The 27,176-nt window shown below is 34.2% G+C and overlaps 3 protein-coding genes across 5 annotated transcripts; 2 read left to right on the top strand and 1 right to left on the bottom strand.

Moving 5' to 3' along the window:
• The first annotated feature begins 469 nt into the window (after nucleotides 1-469).
• Nucleotides 470-6,687, top strand: LOC118054630 (E3 ubiquitin-protein ligase PRT1). 2 transcript variants are annotated; one of them, XM_073408216.1, is made up of 8 exons: nucleotides 470-779; nucleotides 1,995-2,023; nucleotides 2,099-2,278; nucleotides 3,335-3,688; nucleotides 3,779-3,955; nucleotides 4,873-5,000; nucleotides 5,518-5,921; nucleotides 6,489-6,687. In XM_073408216.1, exons 1-7 carry the CDS (start codon nucleotides 610-612, stop codon nucleotides 5,887-5,889), a joined length of 1,410 nt encoding a protein of 469 aa, XP_073264317.1. In that variant the 5' UTR covers nucleotides 470-609; the 3' UTR covers nucleotides 5,890-5,921; nucleotides 6,489-6,687. The 2 variants fall into 2 exon arrangements, with proteins under 2 accessions (XP_073264317.1, XP_034922160.1); XM_035066269.2 differs by lacking the exon at nucleotides 6,489-6,687 and adding an exon at nucleotides 6,042-6,457 and having other exon boundaries at nucleotides 472-779.
• Nucleotides 6,688-13,137: 6,450 nt separating this feature from the next.
• LOC118054632 (uncharacterized) lies at nucleotides 13,138-18,039 on the top strand. 2 transcript variants are annotated; one of them, XM_035066271.2, is made up of 6 exons: nucleotides 13,138-14,303; nucleotides 14,789-14,868; nucleotides 15,370-15,481; nucleotides 16,911-16,963; nucleotides 17,732-17,913; nucleotides 18,011-18,039. In XM_035066271.2, the coding sequence occupies exons 1-5, from the start codon at nucleotides 13,298-13,300 to the stop codon at nucleotides 17,885-17,887; spliced, it is 1,407 nt and encodes a 468-aa protein (XP_034922162.1). In that variant the 5' UTR covers nucleotides 13,138-13,297; the 3' UTR covers nucleotides 17,888-17,913; nucleotides 18,011-18,039. The 2 variants fall into 2 exon arrangements, with proteins under 2 accessions (XP_034922162.1, XP_073264318.1); XM_073408217.1 differs by having other exon boundaries at nucleotides 13,139-14,303; nucleotides 17,732-18,039.
• Nucleotides 18,040-18,411: 372 nt separating this feature from the next.
• Nucleotides 18,412-25,969, bottom strand: LOC118054631 (pleiotropic drug resistance protein 1-like). Its single transcript, XM_035066270.2, has 24 exons — nucleotides 25,396-25,969; nucleotides 25,021-25,141; nucleotides 24,813-24,901; nucleotides 24,646-24,730; nucleotides 24,392-24,551; nucleotides 24,218-24,294; nucleotides 24,045-24,098; nucleotides 23,847-23,937; nucleotides 23,442-23,743; nucleotides 23,040-23,321; nucleotides 22,635-22,951; nucleotides 22,345-22,505; nucleotides 22,146-22,249; nucleotides 21,901-22,057; nucleotides 21,701-21,817; nucleotides 21,467-21,606; nucleotides 21,040-21,372; nucleotides 20,428-20,718; nucleotides 20,256-20,339; nucleotides 20,010-20,143; nucleotides 19,632-19,859; nucleotides 19,361-19,532; nucleotides 19,013-19,267; nucleotides 18,412-18,904 (listed from the first exon to the last, which is right to left on the bottom strand). Exons 1-24 carry the CDS (start codon nucleotides 25,710-25,712, stop codon nucleotides 18,647-18,649), a joined length of 4,329 nt encoding a protein of 1,442 aa, XP_034922161.1. The 5' UTR covers nucleotides 25,713-25,969; the 3' UTR covers nucleotides 18,412-18,646.
• Between the last annotated feature and the right edge of the window lie 1,207 nt (nucleotides 25,970-27,176).

Raw genomic sequence — 27,176 nt, forward strand, 5'->3', positions numbered from 1 at the left:
AGTTTAGCAAGTGCATTCAAGATTCAAGATAAGAGTAAAAACCTATTTGGGAATGTGGTGAATACCTTGTTTTTTAAAAAATTATTATTTTTTATGTTTTTTAAATTGTTTTGATGCTTTAATTTTTAAAAATATAAAAAATATTATTTTAATATAAAAAATACTTTAAAAAACAGCTACAGTTACATTCCCATATAGCCATATAGTCACTTGGGTCATCCATTTTTTTTTAAGAAAGCACTACAACAAGTTTTTTAAAAAAATCTAGATTTTTCTATGAACCTAACTCGGTGTAAACCTTGAATTTACGAGTCCAAGATCGGTCCACCAGCAGCCACGTTTGAGAGCTACGCTCGCAACTGAAGACGCAGCCGCTGTTCAAATAGGTGTCCCATTACCGACCGACATGGGTTGAATTTTCTTTTTCCTTTCCTTTTCTTTTTATCTTTTATTTTTATAAGAAAAGAAAAAAAGCCAACCAAAATGCGCATTACGCAAATCGAATAACTAGCTTGATAAAGAAGACACCGCCTCGTACTCGTGTCTTCTTTTGCTTTCTGTATCTCTCTCTCTCTCTCTCTGCCTCTCTGTCTCTTCAAATTGAGAAAAATGGAAAATAAAGATAACAACAAAATCCCATCAACAGAAGAATCGAAAATGCAATGCCAATGCGATGATAACAAGAAAACCCCATCACCGAAACATCTTCAGCAAATTGAAGAAGATAATGTCCGAGAAGAAGAGGATTTCCTTGATGAGTTCCAGTGCTCTGTTTGCCTGTAAGTATTTGATTGCCACCATCTTTTTGGTGTGAATCTCTTTCTTTATATATATATATATGTTTTAAAGTTGAGATTTTTCATGTTGAAAGTTACTATTACTATTCTGTAATGCTTAAAGGCTCCTATTGTTGTTTGATTAGTTTGGGAAAATTGTTATGTTTATATCAAAGGATAAGATAGGGCTCTTGATGTTGGGTGGTAATGAACAAAAGCTATAATTTACTGTTTTGTGCTAAAAAGAAACCAATTTTCCAGAGTTCAGCTGAAGACTAGCTTGATTTGGTAGACGAGAAAAAGAAAAAAAAGAGGTCACATTGCAAGATTTTATATTTTTGTTTCGATTTTGTGCTTCACCCTTGTGCCTCGATTGTTTATTAACTGTGTTGGGCTGCTAATTCATGCTTAAATGATTTACAGTTAAGATTTTGTGAAGCTTTTTCAATTAAATTTATGATAAGGGTTCAAGTAAGATGGAGTTCCTTTGTTTTTAGTTTGGATTTAGCTTTTTTAATTTCTGTAGTAACAAGTTGGTTGTTTGGTATCACTGTATTCATTTAAAGAAACTAGGTTGTCAAGATCATTTTTTGAAAATTTCATCAACTCTGTGTGTGTTACACCGTGTACTGATGATGCTGTGTATTGAAAATATGTACTCGAGCATTTCAATTTGGACCATGATTCAGATATAAATTTTGGGGAATTTAGATTGAAATGGAGAAATTTCAGGAAGCTTCCAGCTTCCTCCAATAGTAACAGTGATCATTTGTAGAAACCTTTTGTATAGAAAAATTAGAAAGCTTACTTGAGGATGTGAAATTTTCATTTCCAACTGTTTCGATATTCTCGCAGACAATTTTAAGATGATTGGCTCTTATTTGCAGAAAAAAATGTAGAATTCTAACAGCTTCATGCTCATTTTTTATATTAATTAATGCTTCTTTATGATGTTGATGGAATTTCAGCATCTGTGGTTGAAGAAGCAAATGAATAACTAATCTAAAGTTCTAGAGGCACACAGACTATCCATCCTTAGATCTTTTGGTAACCATGTTTGTTTCCTATGTTTGCATGCAAAAATTTGAGGATCATGTTAATGACCAAAATTGCATCTTTGCAGACTTGAGGACCCCATAGTTATTAATTAAGCAAATCTTCCAACCTATTTTTCTCTAGTGCATGACATGTTTAAAGGGAGTTTTCTTTGTGTTACAGGGACCTACTTTACAAGCCAGTTGTATTAGGTAAGGAGGCAAAATATTGAAGTTTATACTCAGTGTGTGATCTTATTTTTATAAATCCCCCCTTTTTTTTTGTAGCATGTGGCCACCTTTCATGCTTCTGGTGTGTCTTTTATAGCATGAATGGGCTGCGTGAGTCACACTGTCCAATTTGTCGGCACCCGTTTAATCATTTCCCAAGTGTGTGTCAATTGCTGCATTTCCTGCTTATGAAGATGCACCCTATAGCCTATAAGAGAAGGGAAAGAGAAGTGGGAGGTAAATATCTTGCACATCCTTTTCTTTTTCTTTCTTCTTACTGCTTGAATTTCTAATTTTGATCTATTAGTTTCACTGTTTTTTGGTCTTGGGCTATTGACAACTAGCCAATCAAGAATGTTAGAACATCCTAGTGCTAGCGAGTGTATACAAAATGCAGTCGTTAGTTTCCAGAGGAGAATCACTCTTACAGCATACACTCTTTTGCTATGATACTAATTCCTGTACTTGCTTTGCAATTCTGGCCCAAATTTGGCTGAGAAAGAGTTACAAATAGTGAAACCAAATTGTTTGTTTTGGCTGGACATGTGGACTGATTCTGCTTATGTTATTGAAGGGAAAGAAAAATAGCTGCTGATTAATTTTAAGAACAGTAGATAAAACTGTTTTCCTTACTTGAAAAAACTCTTAAAATGGTCTTGTAATTGTTGAAAAGCTTTTTGGTAAATTTTATATTTGAATTACCTGTTCCACCTCCTCAAACTGTCAGCTCTCTCTCTCTCTCTCTTTGATGTACTGTAAATCTGCCATTTGCCTTTTCTTTGTACATTATTAAGGCATCTCTTCATTTTGCTAAAGAAAGAGAAAACAGAATGAAAACTTCTTTTGCTGTGTCATTTCTTTGTTTTAGTGCTCAAATGGCCAGTGAATTTAGTTATAATCATCCTATATCTGCAAAGTGGTGTTGCTAATGAACAGTTGCACATGTTCTTGCTTGTTTGTGGTTAAAAGGAATAGAAGCAGAGCCTTTGGGATGTCAATAACACTTGTAGAACTACAGCTATTAGATCTGTGAAGGCAATTCACATGACTATTTATATTTTTATGGGAACAGATTTTGGAGGGTTGAATCTTCTTGCCCCTTTGCAATTGCTCTTTGTACATTCCTTTCATTTTATTAGGTACCTTGGACCTTCCATTGATCACACTCAAGTGCAACCCTTAATAACACCACCACGGTGCTGAACCTCTTTAGTGGTTTTACTTATTTAACATTCTGACTGATAATGTCAATTGAAACAGACTGATGCTATATTTTCTTATTCGGTTGTGCAGAAGAAGAAAAGAAAGCTGGCCGCTTTTCACCGCAGTTTGTTCATCATCCATTTGGATCACATTCTGGTGAAGAGCTGGATTTCCCAAGCTATTCTCTGCATTTCCCCATTCATCCTCAAAATAAGTTGTGTTATTTTCCAAAAGCAATTGCTCATAGAGAGGAAAATATGAAAATTGTGCCTTCAACACTATCAAGTAGATCTGACGGAACTACAAATGCAGCCATTGAAAATTGCAACTTGATTAGGACAGAGTTTGGACATGGAATTAAGACTCAGGCCTCTGTTGCTGACTTGCTGTGTGCTGAATGCAAGAAATTGCTGTTTCAACCAGTGGTTCTTAATTGTGGCCATGGTAATCTCTATTAAGCTGCATTTTCTCATTGAAAACAAAAGAAATAAATTATTACTATCATTTCCTCAATCTAATTTCTTCTTTGTGCAGTGTATTGTGAATCTTGTATCACCAGTCCCATGCAAGGGATTCCTAGGTGTCAAATTTGTCAAAGTTTGCATCCAAATGGGATCCCGAGTGTTTGTTTAGTCCTAGAGCAGTTTTTGGAGGAGCAGTTTTCTGAAATATATGCAGAGAGACGAGAAGCTTTTTCCAAACAAACTGATTGTCAGTATGCAAAACCTTTAACTTATAGCTTATCATTTCCTCTCATTAGTGTTTGGGCTTCGTTTCCAAATCTGAAAATGGGTTATTAAAGTCACTTTCTTGAAATATAAATTTTCTATTAAGTTACACCATTCTTTTTTGGGGTAAAACTTAAGCAAATTAACCTGTCGAACCAACGTTGGCATGTAATGTGATAAAATTGTATGTCTGAACTGTCTCAACCTTTTTATCCATTTGTTTTTCGCCCAAATTGGTTTTGCATAGATATTCTGACAAATAACTCCATTCCGTTCCTTTACATGTCACTTGTATTTTTCTCTCAATATCCACGTGTTGTACTTGGGCGTTGTGTGTGTGGGGGCACGTGTGTGCCTGCTCATCATGTTTGCATGCGGCTTTCTTGCTTGCTCTAGCATGGAAAGCTAAGAGCATGAATGTTTTGTAATTGAAAAGGGATGAAAATACTCCAATAGCCAACTAGCACACATTTAAACATGATGTGAATGTGTTCACAGTAGCACAGCAATCTAAAAGAAAAATAGTATATGACACCTAAAATGGTTGCACTATTACCCTTTCTAAACTTGAAGGATCCTTCTTCACAAGTCGGTCAATCAGGAAAGGAAAGGAGTAATTGAAACCAAGTAAGATTGACTTTACGACAAATCTGACCCTACCATTTTCACATTTTCCTAGAATGCGAATGGGATTCTAAACTATCCATTTAGATCTCAAACAGTTTATGCAAACACATGCAAATTTTGATTTGGGCCCTTGCGCATTGAGGGCCTGGCAACTTGTTTGCATGAGCATCAGTTGGTTGGTGATCCTCCTTGAATTTGTTCACATTTTAAAGTATTCTTATATTGCAATTTTTATTCTGTGTGCCTTTTGCATTGAATGTACCTTGACTTCAGGTTCAAGTTCAGCACAAACTCAACAATTAGCTACACAGTCATCATCAGTACCTGCTAAGGTCTATTCATCATGGATATTTGGCAATGGACCCAAGGTTCACATTAGAGTTGGTTGTGATTCTTGTGGGGTAATGTTGTTCATCTTCAGTTCCCTTTGTCTATCTTGTTTGATAATTGAAAAAGTATTCATAATTTATTTATGAACAAATTTCAATCTCAGATGCATAATTTCCTTTAGAAGTTTTGGCACTTCTATTGAATGCATGCTCAGAATGAGGATGACATTTTCTTACTTGTTGCTGCATCTATCCTCAGGAAATCTCTTACTTGCCCTCACTGTTTCTGTTTTTGTGCTTATTCTCATTAATTGCCCAACAGAAATGAACTCCCTTCTCCAAAATCTCTTAGACATGCCAATCTTATTAGATGAACATATAATTTTTATTTAGCCAGCAATGTAAATGCTACTGTCATCCTAAACTGGGTTTTTGTTGCTTTATGCAACGAAAGATGGTAAATGTTCATAGTAAGTACATCAAGTACCGATAGACAATTCAGTTTCTTTTTACAATACATGTAGTATTGACACAATGCCATATGGAAGTACTCTATTAGTGAATTAAAAGCTTTGAACTTTCATAACAGATGATACCAATAATTGGGGAGAGGTACAAATGCAAAGACTGTTCAGAGGAAATAAGTTTTGACATGTGTGAATCATGCTACAACAATCCCTCTGAAGTGTCTGGCCGATTTAATCAGCAGCATAAACCAGAGCACAGTTTTGAGATTGTGCAGCCACGGGGCATTGGTGAATTTATATACATGCTGAATCTTGATCAGTCTGATGACACAGATGGCTCAGATGATGATGGGCATGATTTTCTTGCTCAAGTCTTGTCAGATGATGCTCTACAGGATGTAGAGGATGGTTCTAATGATTTGTTAGAAGTTTCTGATTTGGTTTTGTCAGTCGATGCTGCACCAGATCAAGAAGATGATCCTAGTGTCTCCTAGGTCATCAGCTTTGACTAGAGAAAATTGACAAGGTACCACCAGCAACACATTTCTGTAACCCTCTCAAATTTCCTAATGGCTGTGTTGTATGCAGATCTGCTTTTGAAAATTTGAGAAATCTGAACTGTTCCCACACCTGTCATTGAATGCAGATGCCTAAACAATCATATTAATACAAAAGGGTTCGAGTTTTGGACTTTCTAGAAGATGGAACTCACAAATTCCGCATCCCCACACGTCGCATGCATGGGAATAAGCTAGAAACACATTCAAAATGTATCATTTTCCAGCTCTACTTTGTTTGAAGCTAGAAAGCAATGTGGTCTGCTGAGAAGTTTCTTTAGCAGCATAAATGGCCTCTTCATTATCACATCTCACATCTTCCATATGAAATGGCCACTTGAATCTATTACACCAACAAAAAACCACAATATATTAACATTACACCAACAAAAAACCACTAGATATTAACATCAAGGGCACTGCATATACTTGTATTACTATCATAAAATTTCAGTTGTAAAACATAGATTGCGATGCTATTTAAATATTGGGGCCTGTTTTTCAATGGTTGGCACTTTGTAACTGTTTTGATGCAGATAATTGCTTCCCTTCTGGGCATGTTGGGCTGGTTGCACCTGCTGTCATAGGAGGGATATCATTCAGAAATAATCTGTTGAATAGAACGTCGTTGGTATTGTCGTCGGGTGATGTGTTGTTTCAGGTACAGCTCGAACTTTAAGTTGAGATGAAGACGAAAACTGTTTGTTTTATGAAAAATTATTTTTTAAATTTTTATGTGTTTGTTTGTTATTAAATAGTTAAAGAAAAATTTGACTTATTTATGAAATTTTTTTTCTAGAAGTTATGAAAAATTTATGTATTTTGTTTTGAATTTGTGAAAATTTGTTTTGAAAAATTTAGAAATATCATATTTTTTTCTGATTATATTAAATTTGGTGATTAAATTTTTAATTATTATGTATTTTGTTTTGAATTTTTTTTAATTTCATTCTTTAAAATTTAATTTAATTTGATTTTTATATTAATTTTAGTTTTTATTTTTATAATTGTTATTTGCTTTTCTCTTTTTATTTTTATAATTGAAATTTTTTTATCTATTAGATTTAATATTTTTTATTATTATTTATTTTACTTGAAATAATTTATGAAATTATAATTATTATTTTTTTAATTTCATTATCTTTCAATTTTTTTATTTGTTAGATTTAATTTTTATTATTTTGATTGTTATTTATTTTATTTGAGGTAATTTATGAAATTAATTTTTTTTTTCAATTTCATTTTTATTTATTATTTTAATTTGTAAGATATATTTCTTATTATTTTAATAATTTGAAAAAAAATATTAATAAGTGATTTTCTAACTTATTTTTTATGGCATAACTAAATAATAAAAAGTATTTTTTAATTTATTTTTTATAATATTATTAAATATTAAAAAATAATTTATTTTTTTTAAAAAAATTATTTTTCAAAAAACAAACAGGATAAAATTGTTTTGGATCCCATGCCATTTTCTTTTTACCAGCCGAAGTGGAGGGAGCTGGATGACTTCCCCTACTCTGTTCTGATAGCTGTTGGAAATTCCTCGCCCCTAAGAATCCTCATGGAATTGTGCATTGTTTTTTTGTTTTTTTAATTGTTAAAAGTTAGTGGTTTACTATTGGGTTAAAATTTTATGATATAAAATTCCAGAAAGGTCTTTAAATAAAGCTTATAAGTTACTATTCAAGATTATTTTTTATTTATCTTATTATATTAAGATTTTTTTCCAATTTAGCTTGGAACTTTTAATTTAATTAATATTTTATTATTTAGTAATCATAATGTTAAATGGATTCTATTAATTATTTAGGTTTTAATAAGGAATCATTTTCCTAGAAGGATTTTAAATCTAAAGCTAGTATAAATAGAGATATCAAGTTTATTTCTAAGAGAACATTCAGGCTAGTATTTAGATGTATTAACACTTTACCTAAAAAGTCAACAAACTCAACGAGTTATATTCAACACAATTAACAACCAATTCAACATAAATCACATAACATGTAATTCAGTTTCTTTTCAGGTCACTTCATAATTAACAAACACAATTTACAAATAAAAAATATAATTTTATTTTTTGTTGATATAATAAATTAATTGAGTTTTTTTTAATTATGAATTGACTTGAAATGAAATTACATGTTATGTGATTTATGTTGAATTGGTTGTGAATTATATTGAATATAACTTGTTGAATTTGTTGATTTTTTTATTAAAAATGTGAAAGGCCGAGAAAATGCTATTGGTATGACAATTTATGAAACGTGCAAATCTGACATGTACATCTAAGTGAGTCACATAGATTTGAACTATTTATATCTTAAAACTGTGCTATTTTGAAAAATAAATGTTAGATATCCTAGTCTAGGTATATATTTTTATCTACTATTTTATTTTTGTAGAAAAACTCGAGAAATCCTTTTTCCTAGAAAAAAAATGATAAGCTATAGATTACATGAAAATTATGAGCTGATTTGACCGTGAAATTCTTGTTTGGTTATTATTTTTGCTTAAATGGTTCCATGTGTTGCGAAATTAAATCAACTCCAAACTAGATTGTAATCGAGTGACTTCTCTTTCTATTGTTATAAAATTCATAAATCTTTCTTGTAACAAGGAAATTTAATTCAAATACAAATACAAGATTACATATGCTAATCTATTAAGCCACAAGTTTCTTAAATGATAGCAAAAATAAACATAACCTATTAATAACATAATTGAAATACATCAATAGGCACGTTAAAACTTAAGATAAAGTCTTAAATTAATCAATAGGTTTAGGTTTAACTAGATAGGATGCATGCGTTACATTGTGGACTTGCCTGAATTTTTCAAATGCAAAAAATAAAAATAAAAAATACTAAGGTGAGACAAATATATATATATATAACTTGAGATTTGAGTTATTGACTTAATATAAGCTCGACTAGTTTAAATAATATGAAAAAAAATATATAGACAAAAAAAAAAAACTAACAACATAAAAAGGGTAAAAAAAATGAGCTCATCTAGATTAGAATGTGTGGTTGTGAAACCGGGGTGACCCTATTGAAAACAAACCAAATAAAAGCATAAAACCCAAGTATCAATTAACCCAAATGTTTAAGGGCAAAATTTTAAAAAAAAAGCAATAAAATAAAATAATGTCAAATGTTAATCCGTTCATGTCAATCTGTTCATCCCGTGATCATGGGCATAGAATTGAGATAACTAAATAGAGAAAAAAATGAAAAAATAATTTTCAATAAATAAAATATATAAGGATGAAAGTGGAAAAAAAATTCATGTCAATCCGTTCATCCCATGATCACAGGCATAGAATTTGGATAACTTGATAGAAAAAAAATAAAAAATAATTTTCAATAAATCAAATGTATAAGGATGAAAGCAAAAAAAAAAATTCAATTTTAAAAAAGAACCTAAAAAATATATCAAATTCAACCTGTGGTAACTTTCAAAACTTGTGACCTTAATTATAAACAAGAGACCAAACCCATATAAGGTAAACTCTAAAAAATAAAGAAGCAAAATGACAAATCAACAAAATGGTGAGGGGTGAATTTGAAAAACAAATGCCAAAAAAAAAAAGGTTCCAAGACAAGAGAAATAATAATAAAAAGAATGAGAATTAAATTTGATATAAAAATAAATAAAATCTGAATTTAAAGGATTAAATTGAAAACAAAATTCAATTAGAAAAAGGATAAAACAAATCAAAAGAATGAGAACCTAATTTGATATAAAAATTAAATAAAATCAAATGTTAAGTGATTAGATTGAAAACAAAATTCAATTAGAAAAAGGATAAAAAACAATAAACAAAATAAGGATCAAATTTGGTATAAAAATCAAATGACAAGGATGAAATTGAAGGAAAAAACAATTAAAAAAATAAGAATCAAATTGGATATAAAAAATAAATAATAGTACATCTTTATATTTTTGCAAGGATAAGAGAGAGAAAATAGGGAAGAGAATAAAAAAATCAACCAATTCCTCTTTTGCCAACATGTGCGACACCATTGAAAATTAGACGATGTGATACTTTTAAAATTTGCCCTAAAAGCGGTGTTTAGGCATGGAGTGACGCCACATGCACTGTTTAAAAGGCGTGTCGACTTACATTTGTTGGTATGTGTTATACAGGCATCAACAACTTCTTTCTCAATTAATATTCTAATTAATAAAAAGACTAAGTCACCCTTTACCCTTCATTTAAATTGTAGGAAAACCAACTCCTAAAGATGAAAATACCCCCCCTATATGTGACTTTTTCTTTTTTGCCTTTAAGGGTAGACTTGTTTTCATGCTGTGCTCTAAAAAAGGAAAAGACTGTTTTGACCCGACATCCCTTTAACGTTTTTAGCCTCAAAAGGTATATAAGTCATTTCACTATGCATTTTAAAGATTTAAAGACCAAATCACCCTTGATCAACTCTTTATTTTTGTTTGCTTTTAAGGGTTTAGAAGTCATTTTATTGTGTATTTTAAAGTTATAAAGATAAATTATTCCTTGTTAATAACATAATGACAAATTGGTCATATAAAAAAGACAAAAATAACCTAAAAGAGATGAGAAGGAAAAAGTAATAAGATTATTTTATTAGAAGGGTGAAAAATAACTATATTATTTGATGAATAATATGATATGTCTAGTGATACATGGATTTTACCATGCCAATTATAGTAGGGTCGCGCTGCAATGTCATTGGTGACGACAGGGCTTTTTGTCGTGCCTTTTGATGAAGTGTTGTGTTGGAAAGGTTTTTGGATTTAATCATACAATTATGATTAATGTTCATGAGTCGCCACCTATTATTATGATCACTAGAAACCTATAGTTTGCGAGGTCTGGGTAAGGGATTGGTTGAGTAAGGAAAAGACGCATCACCCCCAGTGCACCTTACTTAATATAAGCTGCATTGTTATTTGATTATTTTTCTAGTTTGAGTTTCTATTTGTTGGTATGTTTTAAGGTTAAAGGTTCATCTCTTTTTATGAGAAAGTTTTTACCTTATCGGATTAAATCCTAACTATTCTAAAGTTAAAATTCAAGCACCACATTTTTTTTATGTCTTGTATCTTTAATACTCGAGGGTATACTTTATCATGCAATTTTACACCTAACGGATATTAAAGTCTACATCTGGACCCTAAAAAAAAAATTGTAAAAGGGTTTTTGATATTTTAGTCAAACCCTAATAGATAATCATAAACTAGTTACATATCTCTTTTGCATTTTAAAACATGAGAAACATGCAATTTTTGTTCTTATGAAGATATGCTTTGAAAAATTTTAGGATTTGACCGTATGCATGAAAACAATTTTTATTTTTTGAAAATAAAAATTAATTTAAGAGTTTTGAGATTTTTTAGAAAAATTTCGGAGAAAACCATGTATTTTAATACCAGACTTGTATCTTATAGTGTAAGTATACAAACCCGATATTATGCAAAATTGGTGAAAACATATGCGAGAAAATCATAATTTTTTTTAAAGGATTTTTGAATATATATATATATATATAATATTATAATATTATAATTAAATATATATTAAACATATATGATATTATGCACTGCTGCTGTCGGTACTGGAGAAGGAAGAAAGCCAAAATGGTGGTGCTGATGGGCCGCTGCTGCTGTGGAGAAAGAAGGAGAAGCAATCAGTGGCGAGGGATAAGTGTGGTGGAGAGGGTGGTGGTCAAGCTGACCGTGACAGTGGTGGCGTCACTGAGAGCTCGACGGAGAGAGAGAAAGTGAAGAGAGAGGGACGACAGAACAAAAAATTAGGGAAACATAAAGATTTTTACGTGACGTTGGACTCGATCCCCCCTCGACCATAAAATCTAGATCTATTTATAGAGGGTGGAAGAGGTACATTGTTTCTTTAATGATGTCAACTCCTAGCTTTTGGTTTGGTTGGGAAGAGTCCCAACCATTTATTCAAAGTGAGTATCGTGAGTTGTCAAATTTACAGGAAAATGCTACTTGAGTTGGCCTTTTTAGGCCGACGGCGGGGCCTTATGCTCTCAATCGGTTTGAAAATTTTAGTGTAAGTTGGTCAAATTTGCTTGACGTTAAAAGCATTAAATGCATATGTAAAATAGCCTTCATGAATTGTCATTTTAGAAAAAAAATAAAAAAGAAGATGAACAATAATTAAAACGACGCTGTTTTGGTCAAGTTCATTTCAGTCCCTTTATTTTTGATGTATCTTATATACACCCCTAATTGGCTTCAAACATTCAATTTTATGCAATCGAGTCCCTGGAAAAAACATCAATTTTAACCTCGGATTGGCGCGCCTTTTTCAATATGGTCCTTAGTATCGGATTTAGGCAATTTAACTCTTAATTGAATATTAAACTTTTTATTTCTTCAATTTAACCATCGGTTGTTTGTCAATTAAGCCTCTGTAGATCAACGCCTCTTATAAAATGATTATTGTCTTAGAATTTTTTTAATTTGACCCTTAATTGATCTTAAAACTTTAATTTTCTTGTGATTTTATTCTTGATTTCAATCAATTAACTTGGTAAAAATTAAATTTGATTTTTTAAAATTTTAATTTTCTCAATTAAGCCCAAATTGGGCCTTCGAACTTAAATTTTTACTAATTAAAATTAATTTGACCCGTTAAAATATAATTAAGTCCTTACACTTAATTAAATCCTTAAATTGGACCTAAATTAATTTTTAAACATAGTTAAAATTTATTTTGACCCATGATTAAATCAAATTTGCCTATTAAAAATTTAATTATGTCATTGAATTTATTTTTTATGCAAATTTGTCTAATAATCATTTAATTTGACATTAAATTTGTATTATTTTTCTATTTTTAGGCATAATTGGGTACAATTAGGCCTTGAATTTTCTCTAAAATTGCAGTTGTATTTCCTAGCCTACTATCTCTATGTTACTAGCTTTTATTTATTTATTTTAAATGAATTTTGAGGAATAATCTAGAATTGGCTTAGGACACCAATTTTTTTTTTTCAATATTAATCTTATAAAGTGATAGAGATGAGGTATTAAGTTCAAATTTCTTTTACAATCCATTATTAATATTCTTTAAGAAAAAAAAAACATTGGAGTCCTACAATTGTTTTAAGGCTAGATTAACATTCTATCGTATGCATACAGGTGAATCTGATAACAAACAAATCCTCAATGCTCCATCCTCAAACCCGGTCCAACTCCCATTAAACCCGGTCTAAGCCAACAAAGCACAAATCCCTCAATAAACCCTATTCACTTTTCTCCTCCGCTTGTTCACTCTCAGAAAACCCCCGTCATCTTAAAGGACCCTCACCTTCCTTGTTCGTTTGTAATGGCTCTCTCTCTTTCAAGACCCAGACACAGATCCCTCTCTAACCCTTATCTAATCCACCTCTTCTCTTCCTCTTCCACAACTCCATCAGATGACCCCTCTGTTTCCGAACCCCAGCAGCAGCAACAGCAACAGCAACAGCAACAGCAACAACAAAAGTCCTCTCTCTCTAGCTATTTCAATGATGTCAAAGCCAGTCTTAAGCAACAAAACCCTGAAAACAGGCCAAATTCTCCACCTTCAAGTAAACCCACTTACTCAACAAACCAATCATTCTCAAAACCCACAAGCAATATTGCTTCTTTTGATGAAATCAGAAAGAATCTCTCTGAATTCAGGCTTCGATCCTCTGATCCACCACCCAGAGAACCTAACTCTGCTCCCTCACAGGAGCCATCTTCTAAGCAACAGATCTCATTTCAAGAACTTTATAAAAGAAATGTTCTTGCAAGATCGACGGGTGGTAGTGGAACCACTCAATCAGGTGGTAGCAATGCTAACCAACCCATTTCAGGGAGGCTAACATTTGACGCAATTAGAGAGAGTTTGAGGCAGATGAAGGGTGGTGGTGATAATAACAATACCGCGGTTGGGAGAGGCCGTGTTGGGGAATTGTCATTTTCGAGTTTTAAGCTAAAGCCAGGAAACGAAAATGAACCAATGAATAAGTCGACTATAATTGGTGGGACTGAGGGGTTGCCGAGTGCGGTATTTGGGAGGGAAATGGAGGGGGAAGGGAGTGCAAAAGGTGAAATGAGTACGGAGTTTGTGAAAATGTATAGTCATGGAGAGTTGGGAGATAAGTTGAGGATTTTGCGGCCAAAGGTGAAAAGGGGTGAAAAGGGGTGGTTTACGTTGAAGGAATTGAACGAGAGGTTGAGGAAGTTGAGGGAAATGGAGGAAAAGGAGACAGAGTCGAGGATTGGTGGGGTTTCCTTTAGGGATTTGAGGGAGAGTTTAGTGAAGTTGAAAACGTCCAATGATGAGAAGGCTATAAAGAATTCGGGTGAGTATTTTTTTTGTGTTGATTCTTGAGATTTTTTAAAGTTTGTTTGTTGGATTTTCGGTGATAGCTACTTATATTGTTTTTCAGTGGATCGTAGTTCGATAAATATTTTTGTTTAGCTTGATCAGGAGAAGTGCTATTTCACTTTGTGCATAAGTATCTGTCGCTTAAGTTTTAGCAGATGTTTATATACTCCATTTTTGGGGCTTGGCTCTGTAAACAAGATGAAGAATGCATTGAATTTGTGATAATTTAGGACTGTAACACGGTTTGCTCTGTTTAACCTTTAGATTTATCCCCTGCGAGAAAATGAATGCAAAATTGCATCTTTTTTTCTTTTTTCTAAATGTTTCTGCAAATGTTGTCATTGTCATGTTCTTATCCTGCATGAAATGATATTTCATGCAAACCTCCTCTCTATTGTTTTTATGCATTGAGAGATGATGGTTTATCTTACTATTTACTGGTCAAATTTATTGTTTCAGTTCAGAGACTGAATCTCATGGGCCAGTTACGTGCTTCAAATGTAACGCTGCAGCCTCCAAAGAAGCACTTAGTTGAGAAGGCAAGTATAGTTTTCTTTTGATATTAATTTTGCTTTTTGTTTGGAAGTGTGAACCTTCACAAGATTCCTTATTTCTGTAACATTGAGATGACATCACAATTTGTGATGCCCAACTTTAATCATGATGTCCACTGCCTTAAAGTTTTAGTGGACATTAACAATGCTGCAAACAAGGATATGATATTTCTGCATTATAATGTGCTTGCCCTTCTAGTTTTAATTCATACTTGCACATAAGAATACATCTTCTAAGAGTCATGGACACTTGGTCCGGGTCTTTATATAGGATCATATTTTGCTTTGCATTCCAGAGTGCCTTTGTTTAGTTGACAAAATTTGTCTGCAACCGTTTGAAAGGATGTATTTTCTGATGAAAACAATTGAAGTGGTTTAGTGATATGTGTTAATTGTTTATTCTCCATGAAGTAGTTCTCTTCTTGATCACCATTACCAGCATTCAGTGTCTTACTGCTCTTATGGCTTCATATATGGTTTGTGCAGTATTTCCATCCAGATAACATGTCTTCTTCTGAGAAAATGAAAATTGAGCTTGCAAGAGTTAGAGATGAATTTAAAATGTCAGAGTCAGACTGTGGATCTACACGTGTTCAAGGTAAAGGCCTTTCCATTTTGGTTTTATAGTGATTAATATAAAACTGAAGCAAATATTGCTGTATACTTTGGCATCTGTATACTTCGCTAATTTCTCAAGCATGTTATTGGGATGTATTCTGGTTGTGCAATACCTAAGCTGACTGAAGCAAGTTGCTGTGAAAAAGGAAAAAAAAATTGCAATTGTGTCCAACTTCTGGGACTATTATTCGTCTTCTTTTGAATTCCAGTTTTAGTGGTCTGATTTTTGGCATCTGTATGCTTTGCTAATTTCACAAAAGTGTCCTTGAAGATGTGTTCTGGTTGTGCAATACTTATGCTAACTGAAGCAAATTGCTGTGAAAAAGGAAAAAAAATGTATTAATTGTGTCCTCCCTTTGGGACTATTATTTGTCTTTTCTTCCTGTGAATGCCATTTTTAGTGTTTTGACTTCAGAAGTTAACCCTGCACTGCACCTTGAACATGGCTGGAAAAATGTTATGATCTTGGCATGGCCTTAAATTTTTGAAAATGAAAAAAAAAAAAAAAGGCACCCAAAGCAACTTCAAGTCTCTCTTCTGGCTGGGGTGTTGCTTGTGATGGAATTTCTCAACCAATGACCTCAAAACAAGCTACAATCTTGGTTATCAGTGTTATCTATAGAAGCATTCAAGCCTGTTATTCACCCTTTATGGGTTTGATGCTTTCTTGGAGTTAGTGTATGGACCATTAGATTCTCTTGGGTCATGATAATTTTGGATGGTTTGTTGTGATGGAATTGGATGCTTGAATAGGACATGGTCTTTGTATAACATGAGAAGAAATGTGAGTGTATATCTTGCTGCTCTTTTTTTTTGCTTTTTGCTTTTTTGGAATGATTGCAATACGTGGCTGTCTTTTGTTAATAAGGAGGTTGTCTTAGAGTTTGTTTGTTATGATTTAGCAGCCAGATGTGTCAGATACTTCAAGGATTGGCCATTTGGGCTTCAAAATGGATTATAAGGCAGATTTATTTAGAGTTTGTAAATTATTATTTAGCAGTCACATGTATCAATACTTTAAAGGATTCACTGGTTGGACTGGAAAATAGATTATCAAGCAGATTTATTGAACTGACAAAGGATAAGAGACATGGAGTTGCTGTTACCTAGAACAATCAGGGGACACGTGAATGAACATGGATTTCCATTTTCTAGCATTGACTAGGTATCATTCTCTTAACAGAAGCAATGTGGAAAAGTTCGCATGGCAGTGTGAGTTGCATCAATTATACGAAAATCGAGTTATTTATTTGCTGTTTCCAGTTCCATAGTGGGCTGGTCTTGAAGCTTGATTCCTGATCTCGCTCTCTTCACCCCTCTTATTTCGGTTACTTTCTTTAATACATACCAGGTTTGCATGCACATTGTTTTCTTCGTTATGTTACATCTTTTTTCTGATTGTTTTGCAGTGGCACTACTGACAACTAAGATCAAGCATCTCTCTTCGGTTCTGAACAAGAAGGTTAAACTGGAGCTGAAACAATCCTCTATTTCTTACATTTTATTGTCTTGGAGTGTTGATGCTTCCTGCTCCTTGAATTCACATTTACATGCCATTTTACTAGGGTGAAGGGATAAATGTTTGTTGTGACTGTGGTTATCCTAATTACAGCAAAGAGAAAGTTGACAGAAAGTGCTATATCAACATCTGTAGAAACATATTTACTTCTTTGTTCAAGTACACAGTCTGAGATGCATAAACATAGGGCCCATTATCATTTTTTGCCTTTAATCTGTACTTTGCAAAGTGGAAGTTATCGGTGCTTTTGCTTCTGCTTTTAGGTGCTTTTCAAAAGTGTTTTTGGCTTGAAAAAACATCAAATTGATGCTTTTTTTTAAATGCTTTCTGATGGTTTTGAAGTGTTTATTTCAAAAATAAAAAACATTTATGAAAAAAAATTATTTTGATGCATTTTTAATCGAAAAGTTATTTTGAAAAGCACCCTGCACCACAATCCCAAACACACTAAAGTTTTACTGGATTCTGTGGGGTCATTGCACGGAACCTCATGTTGCCTTGGGTACTATCCAATTTCCATCTCTCTTGATGTGCAACTGGATGGTTGTTTGCCAAATGGTCTTAGCTAAATGATGCAATGTTACTAACTGCAACTTTGAGACCATTCTACATGGTGATTTTTATGTTAGAAGAATTGTTTTATCCCTTTCAAGTGTTTAGGGGATAACCTTCTGTGCTGCTATTCTGATTTTCTTTCGCACAACTCTGCAGGATAAGCATTCTCGGAAGGGTCTTATAGGGATGGTTCAAAAGAGGAAGAAGTTGTTGAAGTATCTCCGGAGGACTGACTGGGATTCTTACTGCCTTGTTCTTTCAAAACTTGGTCTCCGAGACAATCCAGATCACAAGACCTTGACTAGACAATAATGACGAGAACTAGAATAGGGCAACCTGTAAGTTGATTTTACCAAAATTTTGTATGAACTGTGTAGAAGAAATTGTTCTGTTCCTTCATAATGTTTTGTTCTGAAACAAGCAATGCTCATACAGGCTGCGATGAAGTTATGGTTATTGAAATATTCAAGTCCAATGGCAGTGAAAATAGAAATTTCTTGGGCACTGCATATATGGAATTAGTGGAACTTAAAGAAGGGAATGATGCAAGTCTCTTTAGAGGGCATGATTTGCTGATAACACTAGTTTGTTTTAAAATAGAATGTTGGTTGGTTGACCTACTGTTAGCTCGATCAGATTGTAGTAATGTCGAAGGTTAAGAATTAAGCCTTTGGGAGGAGGGGGATAAATTTTTGAAATATGAATGGAGTGTTTGTGGAGATAAATCTGACACTGACAACTAGAAGAAAAGCTTGAGAGCATGCAAGAATTATGAAGTTAGAGAGCATGCAAGAATTATCAAGTCACGAGGCAGTAAAGTAAAAAGTGCAGGGATACAGAAATCAAACACAGATATCTAAATTCAAATCCCAACTTGATTTTTTTTTCAATCTACTACATGTTTCTATTTACACTAGCCAGGAACAAGGGAGCGACAGAGAGTGAGAAAGACCAGGTAATAAATAAATTCATGAAAAACGTAGAGATTAAACGTGTAGCTTGTGGAGCTACAATTGCTTACATAGAAAGGGTAATAAAATAAAATAAAATTGAAGCATGGAAAGAAAATTTCTATCGCCTCTGGAAGTTGAAGGCCTTTATAGAGAAGGCGAAAATGAAGGCAAAGAGGACAGTCCACCCAAGAACCACGGCTGCAACTACTCCAAGAAAATCGTGGTCAAAACCGAAGTAATCCTTGACATATCCTTCCACTGTTTGAGTTGCGGTAATGGGTTCCTGTATATCTCCATACTGTGACACAACCAATCCATACAAGGACCATGACACGGGGCATCCCCAGTAGTACCATCTCCACCATATAGGTATCCGCTGTCATAGATTGCCCACGCAGAGAAATGACGACCATATTAGCCCACGACATAACTAGTCACTGAAGGAAACTCAATGCTTTAAGTAATTAAGATGGCAACCACTTACAGTTCGGGGGATTATAAACCCTGAGAAGAGGTTCCAGATTGCATAAAATGCTGTGGAAACTATGGCAGCTATGTGGTGGTTTGGAGTCACAGCTACAGCCATCATTCCATACAAGGTGAAGTATAATAGTGTGAAGTACATAAAGAATAGATACCAAAAGAACTTGGCAGCAGTCCATTCAAATCCAATCATTGCATAAACTATAACGCCGTAGACTGCAGCTTGAACAAAGACATATGGAAGCTCAATCAGGGCCTGCAGCATAAGATAGCGTTTGGTCAACGAAACGTCCATACAATTCTGACTTGACGAGGTGAATTCTGAGACGCTAGCTTAATGAGCTCTTACCTGTGCAAAGGCATAGGGCAAAGCTGAATACATTCCAGCAGCCCTTTCTCTGTAGAAGACAGTTCTTTCAACAGCCACCACTGGCTGCACAGCTGTTCCGTTTTGAAAACCAAGGAAGAGAACTGCTGCATACATCGAACCCATTGCGTTGGAAAGATCTTGGGTGGTTTTCCTACAGTTCATAAGATAACTTAGATGAGTAGGCAGATTGCAGCAAAACCATCAAAGCCGGAACTGTTAAGTTGTTTTTGAGTTCCTCATCGCGACTTACACTTTGGAACCAAGGTCCCAGAACATTGTTCCAAACATCAAGGCTATAAAGGTTGTGAAAAGAAATCTCACGGCAGTGTATGGTGGGTTCCTCCAGTATGACCACCGTTGCTTCCACAAGCAAGCCATACATTGTGTGAAGAATGATGTTGAATACCGTGTAGGGAAATGAATGTCCTTAGAGCCGGGAGCAGGCGTGCTCAAGTCCGCAATGAGAGCTTTGTTTCTCCTGAGTTATGCCACACATCAGCAACAAACTTTAGACAAATCCAACTCAAGATTTTTAAGCAAATGCTTTACTATTCCTTGCCAAAGCTAATTTGGGATGGCTTTAGAATATTTTTCAGTTTAACCACGTAAAAGAAACACTTTATCTGACCTGAACAGATCTGAATTCTTGTAAATATTAGCAAAATCAACCTCCAAAGCCATCTCTTGTGATGAAGCGGTGACTTCCAACATCCATGTTGCTGGATTATAACCATCTTTAATTTTACTCACTCCTTCAATTGCCTTCACAGATAGAAAGGTCAATGAAGTAGTCAATAGTTAGTTTGAGCATAGGTTAGAAGAAGCTCACAACTCTTTGTGTTGTTTGATTATTGATCAAATCAAATTAACATACCTCAAAGTATTTAATTAGATGGGTAGAATGGTGGCCCAATGGCCCCACATATATCTCTTCTCCTCCTCGCTTCATCAGGAATAGCTGCAATGCCGTGTAAACAATCCAGCTTATTATGGGGATACAGTCATGACAAAGTTGTAGCCCAGATAGTTTTTAGCATTTTTATTACCTCATCAAAAGCTTCAAATATATCAATACTGGGCTGGTGGATGGTGCATACAACTGTTCTTCCTGTGTCCACAGTGTTTCTTACTGTTCTCATCACAATTGCAGCAGCTCTAGCATCTAACCCTGAAGTTGGCTCATCCATGAATATGATGGAGGGGTTTGCAACTAGCTCTACTGCAATGGTTAGCCGCTTGCGCTGCTCAGTGGACAAACCATTCACACCAGGCAACCCAACTAATGCATTGCGCAACGAATCCAACTCCACAAGCTCCATGACTTCCTCAATGAACATCTGAAACCAATTTTGGCAATGGAGAAGTCAGTCAGGTCAGGTGTAGCTGACCAAAAAACCGTTATATGATACCTCTGGAAGCAGAGGAGTTAAATGGAAGCTTTCTAGCACAGACATTATGGAAGATCAACTTCAGCAGAACCGTTCTTAGCTAGAAATAATAGGACGTTGATTAGTAATGCTAATCAAGTTGATTGAACTTGAATGGATGACAAGCAGACCAAAAGGAAACAAGTATCGGAAGGAGAAAAATTCACAGAACCCAAATCTGCAACCTGAATCTCAGATGTCTGAAGTAAATTTAAGAAAATGGGTACCTACCTTTCTGGTTTCGGAATCAACTTCAGGGGGTAGACGAAGCCAGGCTGAGTAGAGTAAGGATTCGTAGACAGTAACATGTGGAGAGTGAATGTCATTTTGTTCACAGTATCCTGCAATTCTAGCAAAAGTTTCTTGCTTCTTTGGGTACCCAGAAATTTTGATGTCTCCCTCAATATATCCACCAGTTTTCCTACCTGCCAGCACATCCATCAAAGTCGTTTTTCCCGCACCACTAACACCCATCAAAGCTGTAAGGACTCCAGGCCTGAAAGCACCACTCACACCCTTCAAAAGCACCAATCTATCCTCAACTACTCCTTGAATTTTCATTTCCTGAAATTTTCAATACAAGATGATCAGTTTGTTCACGCTCTGTAAATATCACATCAAAGCAAGGTATGATCTTCTTTTTACTAAATTTTGATACCTGTGGCATGTCAACGGAGTAAATAACATCATCAAATGTGATGGAATGTGGTTCAAATGGAAGAACCATTCCTCTCTTCCTGTTATAGCTGGCCTCACCAATGGACGCAAAATCATTTCTATTAATTTCATCTCCATTATCTGCTTGTAAATTGCAAATGTATTGGCAATTAGTGTCTGATAGGCTAGGAAACGAAGGGACCATAAACGCACTTCATCAATTGAGTTGTTTTACCTGTTTTGTTTTTGTGGCTACTTCCATGGTTTGATAACTGAACAGCTCCTCCTGTTTTGCCAACAGAACCTTCCCTTTCGGATTCTTCAAATATAAAAGCTTGAGGCTTCTCAAAAGCTGCCAACATAAATTTGCAATATATAAATATAAGCTCCAACTTTCAAGAAGTATGCAGTTGAGGGCTTCTCAATGACAATTACCATTGAGGAAAGTGAGGGCCAAAACGAAGCAGACATTGAACAGTAGCATGAATCCTACTGTTGCCCCTACTCCTATCCAATACCAATTTGCTTCAGTGAAAAATTCGCGACTCTTCAAAACTTGGATTCCTAGTGGTTCTGTGGAGGTTCCAGGAATCTGTGATTTCAAAAACAATTTCAGATGCCAGTTCAGTATTGAGAGCCAAGGGAGAAAATATATAAATGGCCAGTTCAAGAAACTTTACATGACTCCAGCTATGTCCAAGGAACTCATTCACTACTATTGCGTTTTGCCCATACATCAATGGTGAAAGCCAGTAACCCCATATCCACCACTTTTTTATTTGCTCTGCGGCGTTAAACAAAAAAATTGATAAATAATTTCCTCCAGGTTGAGTAGCAAAATACAATCTTTAAGTAGAATAGTATAATTAATCACCCTACCTCGAGACAAGATGAAGCCACCCAATGCAAAAAGTGTAAGCAGCGCAAAAGACCCAAAAGTGTTAGCAACAATCATGTTCCTTCCAGCTGCAGCAATAAATCGAAATAATGCAGATGCCATCTGGTTAATTAGCAAAAGCAGAAAGTACTGCCTTAAAAGCCTGAAAAAAAAGATTAAAAGAAAATTAAAAAAAAAAGATTAAAAGAAAATAAACACCACCTTGTTATAACAGCTGGATCATAATGGATTCTTGTGCTAGTTTACAAAAAAAAAATAAAAATTTGTTTACCTTTCAACATTTGGATCAAATCCAATTACATAATAGGTTAGGAACACCCACGCAGCAACTTCAACAAACGTGATGGGAATTTTCAGGATCCATGGAGGAATTGAATATGCCCATGGAGGAAAGAATAGGAGTTCCCTTTGCTTGTAAAACACAGGAAGCTTTGCGATGGTCATAGATAGCTCTGACATTCCATTAAACATGATCATGATCACAGTGAAGAACAAAGCACCGGTATAAATTCCTCCATCGGCAACGGTATCATGATGCATCTTGGTCCGAAAAAAGAGTGACATGGAAATCAATGCCACTATTGTCAGCTGACAGAAGACAGTAAAAAGTGTCACATTGGATGCAAAATCTGAAAGTAAGAGAAACTTGGATATTGTGACAACTATCCATAATTACCTGGCATAACTTGAAGATATAGACAAATGAGTTCCTCTTCATGAGCAAGTATTCTCTTGAGAAGTTAGCTTTAAGCAGATCCATCTTTCCAGCTCCATATTTTTTGCTTACCAATGCAGCTGGATGGTTCTTAGTCTTGTCAAAAGGTATTGAAAGCTCATCTGCGATCTTTCGTCCCACGTTGAATGACTGAAATGCCTCAGAAAATTCGTTGACCGTGACAAACCTGTAAGGCTGATCTTTAATTGCCCAATACTGCTCTTGATCTTTTTTTGATGTCACCTGCAATGAATTTGTTCATTATTCCTGAAGATTGTGACACTTACATAAGGCTCATATATTGAGAATAGGAGATCCTATTGTTGTCGAGGTTCCATGTAAAAAAGCCTTGTTTATGCTTACTTCTTGAAGAAAGTCTGCCACGCCTTTTCTTTCGGGACACTTGAAGCCCATATGTTCAAAAAATCCAAGCACCTTTTCACGAGGACCCTGGTACACAATTTGGCCATCTGACAGGAGAATGATGTCATCAAAGAGGTCATAAGTCTCCGGTGCTGGCTGGAGAAGTGAGATGACAGCAGTGCAATTGAGAACGTGAATAGTTTGCTTTAATGAGTTCACAATTTGGTAAGTTGTTGAGCTATCCAGGCCTGTAGAAATCTCATCCATAAGCAATGCCCTTGATGGTCCAACCAGCATTTCCCCTACGACAGATCATTGGAGATTTGTGTACATTAAATGGAGAATGAAATGAAATGAAATGATTGTTCTTGATATGAGAATGGACTGATGGAGATGTTTATATACCGGTTGTAACACGCTTCCTTTGTCCTCCAGATATACCCCTTATCATTTCATCCCCTACCAAAGTATCTGCGCAGACTTCCAATCCTAATATCTACAATTATCGGAGAGAGAGAGATCATAAAAGGTTTAGATATTATGTTCACGGTTTCTGATGAAGACTTTCATGACATTTATGTAGTATATATTGATAAATAAAACCTTCAAGACGTAATCGGTGATGACATTGGCCTCTCGACCTTGTGTTGCTACTCCCTGCAATTCCAGAAACATCAGAGAAAGAAAGTTACTTTCCGAATCATCGTAGCTTATTCTAGCAAGTTCAACTCTTCTGATAGAGGTCTAACAGGCAAAATAGTAATATCTTTCCTCACCTTCATGAAGACATCAACATCTGGATCAGGCTTGATGTTGGCTTCTTTCTCTCTTCTCGACAACTCTGCCAGCATCTCTGTGAATTGCCAGAAATTTTATTTAGCAATGCTTGGTTTATGAATAGATCAACAGAGTGAATTGTGTTTCTTCTGGAATTTGCAACGAATTCTAACCATGTAGGTGGCCAACCCCTTGGCATCTGGCAGAGAATTCCAAAGTCTCCCTCACGGTCATTTCTCCTATATGGAGATCGTGTTGACTGACATAGGCAGCTGTTCTTTGTGGTACAAATTCGTTCATCTCATGACCATTGTAAGTCACATGACCAGAAAACTACAGGAAAGAATTCAGCTTCTCAAATTAAAAATGAAAACCAAAAACTAAATCCTCAAGGAATATACAATAATTTACGAGAATATATCCCCACCTTCAGACTAGGATCAAGCTTTCCAGCCATTGCCAACAACAGTGTGGTCTTCCCAGAATTCGGAGGACCCAAAAGCAAAGTCAATCTAAAACATGCAGGTGGCACAAAAATTAGGAATAGGCAATATATTATTGAAATAATTCTTAAGCAAACAGAGATTATCTTACCTTGATGGCTTGATGATTCCAGTAACATTCTTAAGGATGGTGAGCGGCTTCTTTCTACTTGGAAGGACATGAAGAGCAATAAAAAACCCCTACAAAATTGATGGAAAAGTGATTAGTAAGAAAAAAATGAACAACGAGAAAGGGTAGTATCTTATAATTCATATTTCAGCAGTAATAAATGGTGTTCATTGATTGGAAATGTTGTTACCTCTATTATATTAAAAATGAACTTGGCGAATGAAGGCAAAGCACTACTTCCTACGTAAGCTTCTGCTTCAATATTTAGATTCTCGTACCGAACTTCAATTGTTGGAAACTCAATTCCAACCCTGAAACACCAATTATTACAGAAAATCAAAGACCTTCATCGTCCAAAACAGCAAACAAGAAAGGAAAAGCAAAATATGTTTTCTTTTTTTAAAATCAATCCCTTGTTGAGTTATGCTATGAATGATCAGAAACTAACAAATATCCATTAGGCAAAACATCATGTTTCAATGCAAGAACTTGCTTTCTTTCTGACATTCTCTCTATAAACCAAACAGCATACACAGGAATGGAGAAACAAAGGGTAAGTTCTTACCTTTCAACACGGTTCTTGAGTTTCCACAAGAACTTCTCATTATCCTCGTCTGCAACTTTGACCAACCTCTCAAGCAACTGTTTTCTCTCTTGGACTCCAAGGTTTTCAATATCTACCTCACTAATTATACCTCTTGACGCACTCGTTAATATACCTTTCCTTAAACGATCATAGGTAGGTAGTTTCTCAAGCGCAGCCCATTTTAGAGCCTCTTCATCATCTTCTTCTCTTGAAGATCTTGAAAACACTTCCACAGTGCTGTTTCTCCATACTGACGAACCTCTAGAACTACCTCTAGAAATAACAGCACTCTCCATTGATAATGGATCAGAATATTTAAACAGCAACTAAAAACAAAACAAATCCTAGATTTTGTTTCTTTTTTTTTTTCTTGGTTTGGGAACTTGTTTCAAGAAATCTTAACAAAAAGCTAAAATGAATATTCAGCCCAGATTGTGTTTTCTTCACCTTCAAGGGGAAACAAAACCTATAGTGGAGCGACCATGAACAAATTAGTTCGAAATGTCAAGACATATATATAGTAGAAAAACTTGACTGTACGTACAGTACAGGCGGCTTTTTTTAAAAGAAATCTTAACAAACAATCAAAACCCAGATTGTGTTTCCTTGAGCTTCAAGGAACGAACCTGAAGCGTAACCCCGTGAAAAATTTACGTCAAATTGTCAAGATATATATAATTTTATAGGAGAAAACGGGGATAGAGAGAGAAAATCGTTCATGTTTCTTTGCTTCCTATTATTTGAACAAGTTGACCAGAGTGTATTTTATTTATAATCTGTGGTAAAAATATTTTTCTTTTCAAAAAGTCTACCCTAGAATTAACATAAACTGTTCCGCTGCTCACATGTTAACATGTATTTTATTTTATTTTTGAGCTACATCATTTATTTAATTTTAAAAATGTATTTTTTTCCAAGTTATTATGATCATTTTTTTTATTTGGTTTATCATTGTTTTTTTAATAATTTAGTTAAAATAAAACTAATTTATTTAATATAATCAAGTTTATAACCCCGAGTCGTGAAATAAAAAATAAAACTTACAACGTATTGCAGGTCACAATTAATAATACCTAATTTGAGTAAAGATAAATAGATTTTAATATATACTTTAAAATGACAAATATTTTTCTTTTAATCGAATAAATCTAATAATTACTATTGTTATTGCAGTTGTAATAGTACTATTAAGTTGAATAATAAAAAAGGCTTTGTAATATCACTTAAATATAAATAACTTAAGATTATTACAATAAAAAACAACAAAATTATTATAAATAAATGAGTGCACAAATTTAAGCTCACAATAATAAAATTGTTAAAAAACACGTCCATAATAGATCCTTTTTTTCTTACGTTAATTTTTTTAATTCAACCCAAAAAGTAGTACTGTGCAGTTGACTATTCTAAAAAATAAACATAATTATAGATTAGGTATGAAACAAAAGGAAGAGAATCGTAAAGTCTAAAATCTTGTCCTTGTATTACTTGTGTTAATAACTCTATCCTGAAACTCCTTTATTAGTTTTCTATTGGACTAAAACATTTAACCAATAAATAAATCTTAAACCACACACACACACATTATATATATATATAAAAGGGGAAAGAAAATGAGGTAAAAGAATGGAAATTTTCTTTTTCTTTTTTTTTTTTTTTCAGATGGGATGGGAATGGAGTTAAAGAAATTTAGGGGAGAAAGGTATATATATTTTTTAAAACCAAAATAAAATAAAATAGAAATCTTTGATTACTATTAA

This window comes from Populus alba, chromosome 3, assembly GCF_005239225.2.
Source record: "Populus alba chromosome 3, ASM523922v2, whole genome shotgun sequence".
In the NCBI taxonomy this organism is placed as follows: domain Eukaryota; kingdom Viridiplantae; phylum Streptophyta; class Magnoliopsida; order Malpighiales; family Salicaceae; genus Populus; species Populus alba.